The following is a 12,179-nucleotide window of genomic DNA, read 5'->3' as shown; positions in this document are numbered from 1 at the left end:
AATCATTTAATCTATTGCTGTTCTCTAAATACTATTACCATGCTGATCTAAATGAAGATGACCAATTTGATGCTACTTCAAAATGTTCATAGAATTAAAAGATAAGTTTATGTTGGTGAAAAAATATTTTGAAAGCTGTGCATAAAAGGAGTCTTGAAATGTTCATGGAGAATGCATCCTATGAAAAAAATTTGGTATGATTTCACAATATTTTTGCACCAAAATAAACTTATCTTCTAATCCTATTTTTCTATGACTTTTTGAACTCTATTCATATTTTTAAAAACATCTCAAACCAAGGAGTTTTTGTCAGGAACTTATTACAGAATAAAGATTCTAAAACACTGGTTTTTTGTTGTTGTTGTTGTTGTAACAAGTAATCACACAGCTATTTTAAGACTGTGGTAAGAAACATACAAGTACAGATTTTACTAATATCTTCTCGGGGAAGGATGACTGCGAAGCTTTTATTAACAAACTGATAGGACATGAGAAAGGCAAATTTCTTAAGAATCTGGAAGCTTTCCTCTAAATTTACTTATAATATTTTGGTAGGAAAAAAATAATTAAGAGGAAATTGTTCTTTGGGTCTTGGCTTTGCCAGCATCCCTTATGGTAATGGGTTTGATTCCTGGCTGCTCCACTTCTGATCTAGCTCCTTGCTCATGGCCTGAGAAAGCAGAGGAAGATGAACCCTACACCCATGTGGGAGACCCTGGTTCCTGGCTTTGGATCAGCCCAGCTCTGGCCACTGCGGCCATTTGGGGAGTGAACTAGTGGATGGAAGATTCTCTTCGTCTCTGTCTTTTTGTTTGTAACTCTGCCTCTCAAATAAATAATCTTAAAAAGAAGTTAATGAATAGGAGTCCTTCCTTTTAATTACTTCTGATATTTTAAAATGCTTATTGTATGGAAGGAAACAAGAAGTAGGATTACAAATTTAATTCACAAAGTTTACAGTATATAACATGTGAAGCAGCAAGTTTATCTACCAAACAAGTATGACAATGAGTCATTAAAATCACAAGACATTTTATTTATCAAGGATGTAATTAAAATTAAAAGTCACTTCCTCTTGAAAAAGAGAAATGCACTGAAGGAAGAAGGGGAGAGTTTAAGAGTGGTTTCATGATTCCTGACAGCAAGGATAAAATCATAGCAGTGAACATGGAACAGTGAACCACAGGGGAAAATGGGGGAAGCTGGAAAGAGGCAGTTACGTGGAGGGATATCATCAAGGTGAAAAGGGAGAAACCTAAGAAAACCAGTAGTGAAAGAAATCGCACAAGTGAAAACATGTCTTATGGGGAACTGATAGCAGGGTCTAAATCCAATCACTTGATTAAAAAAAAAAAAAAAAAAGACTAGAAGCCTAAAACTTAAGATTAGAAGCCTGTTCCTGTAACAACTACCAGTTCCCTTAGCTGCTCACCACCTTTACTCTCTCTATAAAATTATCAAGCCACAGGTCAGTAACAATTTATCCATTCCTTCCTCTTGCTTTAAATTTTAAAGGGGATCAGAAGAGGCTGTGGATCAACTGAGACTACAGTGAGAAGAGCTTGTTGAAGCAAGGCTGGCAATAGGTCTTGTCATTCTGCTCCCTGAAGACGCCCTTTGACAACTGTGTCAGGCAGAAAGCACACACAAAGTGCTCAGGATGGAACTTGTGCCCCATGGCGCTGATGCAGCGGCCCGTGATGGGCTGCCCACACCCATGGCAGAGGGTTCCTCGGCGCTGATGGTAGTGGAGCTCACAGAACGGACGGCCTTCCAGTTCAAAGAAGGAACCGGTAGAAAAACTGCTGAAGCAGTCCTGTGGGGATGGGGTGGGGGAAAGAAATAACACAGATGTTAGGAAGTAAATCATCGGCAGAGTCAAATTTTCAGACTTGACATTACTGCCAGCTGCATGCATTTCATGTGTGTCCTTGACAAATGGAGGCTAGATTGCCCTCTTACAAAACAGACCAGCAAATGCCCACATGGATGCTGTCTCTTGTTTCTCCATTAGGAAGCCCACATCAGTTCCTCATCCAGCGCTCTGAACCCTTTTACTAGTTGCAGTTCTTCGTTTCAGAGAGGAGAACCCTCGCCTTTCCCTAAACCAAAGGATAAGTGAGTATACAGACTATACAGACCCCACACACAAAGCACTCCGGGTGCCAGACAGTGTTCATGGCTGAAAGGTAGTTTTCCAACACCGGGCGGTTGCAGCCACCACACTTGGGTGAGAACATGGCTAAGAAATCCTTTCGGCAATATGGCTTCTTGTCCTTCTCATGAAAGCCTGGAGAGACAAAATCAAGGATGCACTTTTACGGTCTGAGCCCTAAAGCTATGGTAGAGGATGGAGAGGCACCAATGACCTACACTCTCCTAAACTCAGTGACTTCACACTCACAATTGGGTAAATTAGATTCCTATCTCAACAAATTGTTGTAAAAAAGAAATGAGGCAATGCAGGTATAGTGCTTTAGCACTGCGCCTGGTTCACAGTAAGCATTTAGTAAGTTAACAACTATTCTTCTTCAATGTGTTTGTACTAAGTATTCCCTTGGCCGTGGACATTCCTGCTCCAGGTCTTTTTTTTTTTTTTAACTTTTATTTAGTAGATGTAAATTTCCAAAGTACAGTTTATGGATTATAATGGCTTCCCCCCCCCCATAACTTCCCTCCCACCTGCAACCCTCCCATTTCCCGCTCCCTGTCCCAATCCATTCACATCAAGATTCATTTTCAATTATCTTTATATACAGAAGATCAATTTAGTACATATTAAGTAAATATTTCATCAGTTTGCCCCCACACAGCACACAAAGTGCCAAATACTGTGTGAGCACTAGTCATATCATTAATTCAAATTGAACTACACATTAAGGACAGAGATCCTACATGGGGAGTAAGTGCACAGTCACTCCTGTTGTTGACTTAACAAATTGACACTCTTGTTTAAGGCGTCAGCAATCTTCCCAGGCTCCAGTCATGAGTTGCCAAGGCCATGGAAGCCCCCTAAGCTCACCATCTTTGATCTTATTTCGACAAGGCCATAGTCAAAGTGGAAGTTCTCTCCTCCCTTCAGAGAAAGGTACCTCCTTCTCTGATGGCTCGTTCTTTCTACTGGGATCTCACTCACAGAGATCTTTCATTTAGGTCCTCTTCCCCCCCCCCCCCCGAGTGTCTTGGCTTTCCATGCCTACAATACTCTCATGGGCTCTTCAGCCAGATCCGAATGCCTTAAGGGCTGATTCCAAGGCCAGAGTGCTGTTTAGAACAACTGCCATTCTATGAGTCTGCTGTGTATCCTGCTTCCCATGTTGGATTGTTCTCTCCTTTTTAATTCTATCAGTTAGTATTATCAGACACTAGTCTTGTTTATGTGATCCCTTTGACTCGTAGACCTATCGTTAAGGTCTATTGTGACCTGAAATTGATAACTTGGACTAGTGAGGTGGCATTGGTACATGCCACCTTGATGGGATTGAACTGGAATCCCCTGGCACATTTCTAACTCCACTACTGGGGGCAAGTCAGCTTGAGCATGTCCCAAATTATATATCCCCTCCCTCTCTTATTCCCACTCTTATATTTAACAGAAATCACTTTTCAGTTAACTTTAAACACCTAAGAATAATTGTGTGTTAATTACATAGCTCAACCAATGGTATTAAGTAGAACAAAAACAATACTAAAAAGGATAAAGTATTAAATTGTACATCAATGGTCAGGACAAGCCTCTTCCTGTGATTCAGGAATCAGCTCAAATATCATCCTATCCGAAAGACACCTCTTCAGTCCCTTTTTATATTTCTTTTTTTTCATTGTCTCTGTAGTGATTAACATCTGAAATCATCATTATGGTTTGTCTATCTTCACTGGAAGATTAGCAAGAGAAACTACCTACTGTTGACCTTGTCACCATTATATCCCCAGTATTTAAAACAGCATCTTAAAAAAAGAGCTGATTCTTTATTTAATAAAGTATTATTAAATAATATTTTACAAATAGATGCAAGATCTAATTGTCATAATAAAAGCCATGCAACTACTTGAATTATAAATGGATAGATTCTTCTTTAATATGGAAATGGAAAAACCACAGTAAATATGGCTCAAGTTTCAAAAGCAGACTAAAGATTAGTAAGTCTAGATGCATAAAAATACGTGAACGGCTTATTAATGTTGAAAAAACACTGAAAGCAAAGTTAAAGACAGAACAATCTGAAGAAAATATTTGTTAATTATACCCTAGAGAAACACAGCTAATACAAAGAACACCTATTATATGTATTGCTTCAACCATCTTTGTATAAAATTCAAGTGAAAAAATTAAAATGGAAAAAAATCCTTGAAAATTGAATTAAGTTGAAATAAATGAATTGTATAAGAAATTAACAACATCGCTAAAGAAACAATTCATTTAATTGACTTTAAAACATAGTATTTTGGGGCTGGCGCTGTGACATGGCAGGTAAAGCCACTGCCTGCATTGCTGGCATCCCATATGGGCACTGGTTCTAGTCTTGGCTGCTCCACTTCCAATCCAGCTCTCTGCCATGGCCTGGGAAAGCAATAGAAGATGGCCCAAATCCCTGGGCTCCTGTACCCATGTGAGAAGACCTGGAGGAAGCTTCTAGCTCCTGGCTTCAAATCAGCACAGCTCTTGCTATTGCAGCCAATTGGGGAGTGAACCAGCAGATAGAAGACCTCTCTCTCTCTCTCTTCCTCTCCTCTCTCCGTGTAACTCTAAGTTCCAAATAAATAAATAAATCTTTATAAATAAAAAAACACAGTATTTTGACTATTTATATTCCTATAGGATTCTAAAGGCAATAAATACTAATAAATTATTCTATTTTAATTTTAAACTATTTTCATGAATACTAGAAATCTGAAGAGTAGATTTTTGATGTTCTTACCACACACACACACACACACACACACACACTAAAGGTAACCATACCAGAGGGTGGTTATGTTTCTTTGACCATAGTAACTATTTCACTAGGATGAATATATCAAAACATTATTTATCCTTAAGATAATACAATAAGGGGCAGGCATTTGGTGGTCTAGTGATTAAGATGTCACTTAGGATGCCCACATCCATATCAGAGTGCTTAAGTTGGATTTGCAGCTCTAGCTCTCTATTCCAGCTTCTTGCTATTGTGTACTCTAAAAGGAAGCAGGTGATGGCTCAAGTACTTGGGTCCCTGCTACCCATGTAGGAGACCTGGTCTTGTTCTTGGTTCCTGGCCCTGGCCCAGGCCCTCAGATATTGCAAGCATTTAGGGAGTGCATTAGCAAGTGGGAATTCTTTTTCTCTCTCTCTGTCTCTCTGCCTCTAAAAAAAATAAAATTTTAAAAGCATATACATAGAAAATAAAGGTTATTTCCAACATTCATATGCTTTTTTGAAATTATTATAGGTAGACTGTAAAATAAAGTAAATATAAATCATAGTAATGCCTTTGGAAAGCAAGATTTCTAGTGTAAAAACAGACACAAGTATAAAAAAATCAGACAAATTTTTAAAAACTATAATAAAACTTACATAAAATGAGAAAGACCAGTATAAACATATGATTTACTCTTCTCTTTTAAAAAGAAAAAAAAATGGATTCTAAGCCCTGCCCACTGAAAGCTGGAAGTAATGACATTCCAGAAATAACTAATACTCCTCTTACCCACATTGTGCTTTCTAAATATTCTCACTGAAACAGTGTTTTGGAAAAATTGATGAATCCAAATGTGGTGCACAGTTGATGAGATTGACACATCTTGGTGTACCAATAAAAAAAAAAAAAGAAATCACGGATAATTGAAGTCACATCAAAAGGATATAGTAACCTACTTGAAGGGTCGACCTCAGACTTCAGATAAAGCAACCAGAGCATTAAAAATAAACCTACTGCAGTGATCAAAAAAATGTCAGCTAAATATAGTTTCAGGAGTTCATAAGGATTTTCCAAAAATAAAAACCCAGCCTTCACTGGGCATTATTAACAAATCCATTCATTACATTATAAGGAAAGAGGCCATTTACTCCACATTTCTTTTTTTTTTTTTTAAGATTTATTTATTTGTTTGAAAGGCAGTTAAAGAAAGCCAAAGGCTGAGAGAGATAGAAACATCTTCCATCCACTGGTTCACTCCCTAGATGGCCACAACAGCTGTAGCTGCACCGATTTGAAGCTAGGAGCCAGGAACTTCTTCCAGGTCTCCCACATGGGTGCAGAGGCCCAAAGACTTGGGCCATCTTCTACTGCTTTCCCAGGCCATAGCAAAGAGCCGGATTGAAAGCAGAGCAGCTGGGACTTGAACCAGCACCTACATAGGATGCCAGCACTTCAGGCAGAGGCTTTATCTGCTACACCACAGCGCTGGCCCCTACCCCACCTTTCTTATACGAAATGTATTTCAAGATAACCGAATAGCTGATGATAAAAAGTTAGTTTTCTAGAATCACAGCTAATAAATATAGAAGTAATATAAAACACAACACTTTCTTACCTAGAACTTTGGGCTTACGCAATGATCATTGGCAGGGTACTTAAGAATGGAGAGATCAGGCTGGCACTGGTTGATCTTAGCATCAATAAAAATTTTTGATGTGATTCAATAAGTATGAAATGGCACCCACCACCTATAACCTACTCTTGTCCCTACATGCCCCAAACTGAACCTAAACCTAATCAAGAATCTAAGTCTAAACTAACAATTTACAGAAAACATAGGAAAAGTGGCATAGGAGTGAATAAAGCAAATAAGTTGAATTGTAACATGAGGAACCAGCTAGTCAAATCAGGAATATAGCTAATCCTCCACCTGCAGCGCCAGCACCCCGGGTTCCAGTCCCGGTCAGGGTGCCAGATTCTGTCCCAGTTGCTCCTCCTCCAGTCCAGCTCTCTGCTGTGGCCTGGGAAGGCAGTGGAGGATGGCCCAAGTGCTTGGGCCCTGCACACGCATGGGAGATCAGGAGGAAGCACCTGGCTCCTGGCTTCGGATCGGCGCAGCATGCCGACCATAGCGGCCATTTGGGGGGTGAACCAACAGAAGGAAGACCTTTCTCTCTGACTGTCTAACTCTGCCTGTCAAAAAAAAAAAAAAAAAAAATAGAATATGGGATTTTTTTTAGAAACGGCTTTTAGTTTCCTAACAAATCAATGGTATACAAAGGTGGTGAAGACAAGACTGCTAACAGAATTTTTAAAATTTGAGACACAAAGCAGCCAAATGCAATGCATAGATTTTGCTTAGAACCTGGTTCAAGAAACCAAGTAAAAATTGCATTTTTTTAGAAATTTGAATATGAGTTTTAAGTAATGTGTTCATTTTCTATGCATGAATGTGATTTTTAAAGTCCTTGTCAGTTAAAGATAATGTATGTTCAAATATTTAATCACAAGATGAAATGATTTCTATGATTTGCCTTTAAACATCCCAGTAAGAAAAAAGGTAGATGGATGAATATGTGGGTGTTAAAAGAAAAAGTCAGTTTGGCAAAACACTAACACTTACTGAATAGAGCTAAGGAAGTGCTATTGCATTTTAAATTCTCTGTAATTAAAAAGTTTTTAAAAAGTAGTTTATTGAAGTATAAGCACTTTTTCTTCAACATATGAAATTTTTATCATTAGACACATATTAGAAAATTTCTGGCTTGGGTCTTACTGAGCTCACATCCAGATAATGGATTTGCACTGAGGCTGAGAAAATCATAGGGGTTATTTTCTAAACCTTTTAAAATAAGTCCATTTTACAAATTCTCAAACAGCTCAAGAAGAAATATTTTAATAGTGCTATATTGATATGATTAATAAGTCATGAAAACAATGAAGCTCTAATTTTTCCTAATTAGTAGTATAATTTAAAATTATAGTTTATATAATTTATAATTTTTTAAGTAATTAAAAAACTGTTAAATAAATCCAATGCTGGAAAATACAGAGTGATTCACGTACTTATATATGCCTAAAACAAAGACAAAGACAACTGTTATTTTACCTTTAGAAATTTGATGATATATATCAGGAATTTTAAAAAGATTCAGACATTTAAATGAGAATTAATCCATACAAATAATTCAAAAAAGAAAACATTATTTTTAAAGATATTCATTGTAGTACTGCTAAAATACCAGAAAGATTTTAAATATGCTACTGTGAACACATTTAGTTGTTTCCAATATTTGGAACCATAAATAATGCTTCACTGAACATCTTCAGGTATATAACATTTTATCTTTTATGATTTGTTTACATAAAACCTTATGGAATAATTGAACTGTTAAAATTATTATAAAACTATGAAACAGCATAAAAATGCTTTAAAAACAATTTTAGGCACTTTATAACATATGTATGGAGAAATGTGAAAAATATAGTACATTTACTGTAAAATACTGCTTTTGGTTAACAGAAATATGTTCTAAGTGAAGTTTCCTGCAGGGACTTTTTATTGTCTTTACATTAAAAAAGAAAAACGTAATAAGCTGATGTGTCTTCAAATAACACACTTGAGTGGTATTTCTATGCTTCCTTAGTTACTCAGACAGCTTAGTCCTAAACATAACTCAGGGGTCTGCTTAAGAGAACTGACTTCACTATCCTATCGCAAACAACATCTCATCACTCTCTCTCTTAACACAGAATTAAGTCAGTGGTTAGTTGGCTAATTTGATTAATGTATGTTCCTCCCACTAGTATATATTTACTATGAGGGCAGGAACTTCCTTTTTTTCTGTTATAGTGATATCCCTGGTACCTGATCCATACACAGTAGTTGTTCCATGAATGTGGACAATGTTATGATATTACAGTTGAGACCCTAAGCTCCAGAAGTATGTTGTACCTCAGGGTCTCACTTTAGCACTGACTAGAATATGCATAAGCAAGTGAAATGTACTTATCTGCGCAGAGTATTCCTTAGTAATTACCTAGAATTTAGGCTGCCTAAAATGTACAATATTGTCTGCAATCCCATTTATGGGGCACCTGCCTTGTACAGGTTACACTGAGTGCTCTACCCACAGTCCAAAATTGAAGTGAGATTCTTCACAGCGATCCCCTAAAATGGGTTTTAACCCCGTTTTACAAGTGAGAAAACGAGAGCTCAGAGAAGTTACACATTACTAACTTGAAAGTAAAGGAGCTGAGACTCAAATTTATGCCTAATTTCAAAGTCTAACTTAAATGCCACATCTCTACCTTAGGTGCATCCTGACCTGGACCACTCCGTGGGCACTGATGGTATCAGCTGAGCTGAAATACCATAGTCCAATTGTTTCATAAATAGGAGAGCTCTGTCTGTGCTCCACTGAAACAGCACATAAAGCGTAAACAGTGGATGGTGAAGCAGCCTATCCCAGGAACAGTATCTCTGAAATCAACTTTGACAGTGGCATCCAGATGACGAACATGCAGGAGTAGCCAAGGGTTGGGATCCAAATCACGCAGCTGCAGTTTTCACAAGACCTCTTGTCACTCTTTGACATATCTTTGTTCAACTATGCTTTCATTGCAAAGTAGACAATTTAGCACAATTCTGAGGCCTATGTATCTAAAATTAAAACTATACATTTTCTTGCTTCCCAATGTTCTTTCTCTACACATTCCAGGCACAGAGGAGCTCACTATACTTCTACTGACTTTATCAAAGGATCTCTAGAGTCTGCTCAAGGCAAACTGAGTGCAGGAAGCTCTGCCGTTTAAGAAAACAAACACTCACATCTATATTTCTTGCTTTTGTGTGGCACAGTATTTCTCAAACCTTAACATACATCACTCACCTGAGAACCAGTTAAAATGCAGATTATTGGGTCCCCCCTCCCAGAATTTTTGATTCAGTGGGTCAGGGACTAGACCTAGGATTTTGCACATTGTAACAAGTCCCCATGTGATGCTGATGCTCCGTGAAGCAAATGACATCAAACTGAGCTACGTATAAACAGGTATTACTTGAGAAAACTGTAAGACACACTAGCTAACCGAGGATTGACCCTCATCTAAGCATTTGCAGGGCAGCTAGTCTCAAGAGTGGGACAGGAAGGAACTAACAGCCTCTGTTTCAACTTGGGTGAGTCTCAGGAGAGGAATCAAAAGCAATCAGCCAAACCTACTGTGATACCTGTGCATTTAGTGGTCTAATAAATGGAGAAACTTTCAGCACATACTTTTGCTGAGGCTCTCTCTGGGGCCAATTATCTCTGGAGGATGAATGAGAAACTGTGACAATTAAAAGTGTCACACAGAAAAGGAGGGTGTTTAGACTCTGGTGAGGCTGTCAGCCACAGGGGAAATTAGGGAGCACTTGCATGGCCTGGATAATGAACAATTAAAAAGGAGACAGGGAGGCAGGAGGACCTTGTCCCTGGAGGAGGATGACAAGACCCAATGAGCTTAGAGCTTTGAGCCTTAAAGAAGAATTATCTGAACTGAAGAAAAAAATGCAGATGAATTTAATTTCCCAGGAGGCTTGCTGGTTAAGCTGTCATTATAGAAACTCTGTGTGTGACTATGTGACTTAGGGTAAGGCAGGATGCCACCTAATTAATAGCCTGACAATATGGTATAAGATTCATTTAGAAAAATCCAGGTATAAAAATGGAAATATAACCTAAGAGGAACTTCCGATTAATATATGGCCCCCTTTTTTCCCAAAAGTCTCCATTTATAAATATTTTAAGTGTAGTTTCATGTTTCTATAAAGACATAAATGACCCTATTGGTCATGTATGCTTATGAGAGACCCAACTCAAGAACAACGAGAACTAAGTACTTTCATGGTACTTTCATGCCATCCTATGGATTGGGTACTTTTCATTTTCATCTAACATTTCTCTACGTGAAATGTGTATGTATCCCATGGTTCTCCTGTCAGGCAACTTCCACATCATCATCATCATCATCATCATCCAGGGGTAGTGTTCACTTGCTGACTGTTTTTTTTTTTAAAGGTTTTTTATTTATTTGACAGGTAGAGTTACAGACAATGACAGGGAGAGACAGAGAGAAAGGTCTTCCGTCTGCTGGTTCACTCCCCAAATGGCCACAGCGATCACAGCTGCACTGATCTGAAGCCAGGAGCCAGGAGCTTCTTCCAGGTCTCCCACATGAGTGCAGGGGCCCAAGGACTTGGGCCATCCTCTACTCTTTTCCCAGGCCACAGCAGAGAGCTGGATGGGAAGAGGAGCAGCTGGGACTAGAACCAGCGCCCATATGGGATGCTGGCACCACAAGTGGAGGATTAACCTACTGTGCCACAGCGCCCATCCCTTGCTGATTGTTCTACTGAACTCACTCTCAGCCTTCTATGGCTACCAGTACAATATAAATTTACTGTGACATATTTTAATATGATTTAAATTAAGTCTCAATGAAAAATGCTGTTTAACTAAAGTTTAATTTCGAAGTAAAATAACAAACAACTTGTGGAAAGCGTTGAACAAGCTCTGGTGAACAAGCAAATTACTGCAAAGTACTTTGCCAATGACCATGTCAGTGCTTCTGTATTGGGTCTACTGTGAAATAAAGTGTAGCATGTTGGCATCAAGTAAAGAAATACAGCAGCAGAAGACAAGTGGAGTCTTGATCAAAGGACAGTTGTGATGTTGTAGAGAAAACAGAGACTCTGCAGACATGAGACCTGAGTATAAATCCCTGATCTTTGACGTTATAGTTGTACAACTTTAAGAAAACTATTTTATCTCCTAGAAGTTCACTGTTTTCATCTATAACCGGTAAAATATAGAATAAAGTTGCTGGGGCCGGTGCTGTGGTGTAGTGGGCTAAGCCTCTGCCTGCAGCACCAGCATCCCATATGGGGGCTGGTTTGCGTTCCAGCTGCTCCTCTTCCAATCCATCTCTCTGCGATGGCCTAGGAAAGCAGTAGAAGATGGCCCAAGTCCTTGGGCCCCTGGAACCACATGGGAGACCCAGAAGAAGCTCCTGGCTCCTGGCTTTGGATCAGCGTAGCTCTAGTGGTTGCAACCATCTGGGGAGTGAACCAGCGGATAGAAAGCCTCTCTCTCTCTGCCTTTGCCTCTCTGTAACTCTTTCAAATAAATAAATAAATCTTTAAAAAATCAATAAAATTGCTCTCATAGGTTGTAGTGGGGATCAAATGAATAATAGCTATCAATGTACATAATACCATACCTAATACTTAGGAGAATCTCT

The 12,179-nt window shown here is 38.6% G+C and overlaps 1 protein-coding gene across 5 annotated transcripts in view; it reads right to left on the bottom strand.

Annotated features, from left to right (window-relative positions):
• Positions 1–1,015: 1,015 nt before the first annotated feature.
• Positions 1,016–12,179, bottom strand: part of LPXN (leupaxin) — a 43,834-nt gene continuing 32,670 nt past the window's right edge. For all 5 annotated transcript variants that reach the window (XM_070069356.1, XM_051833960.2, NM_001082048.1 and 2 more), the window contains 2 exon segments: positions 2,142–2,290; positions 1,016–1,816 (listed from right to left, as the gene is read on the bottom strand). In XM_070069356.1, the coding sequence (XP_069925457.1) occupies positions 1,547–1,816; positions 2,142–2,290 (419 nt within the window). In that variant the 3' untranslated portion in view covers positions 1,016–1,546.

This window comes from Oryctolagus cuniculus, chromosome 1, assembly GCF_964237555.1.
Source record: "Oryctolagus cuniculus chromosome 1, mOryCun1.1, whole genome shotgun sequence".
Classification (NCBI taxonomy): Eukaryota; Metazoa; Chordata; class Mammalia; order Lagomorpha; family Leporidae; genus Oryctolagus; species Oryctolagus cuniculus.
This window is presented reverse-complemented; position numbering and strand designations above follow the sequence as displayed.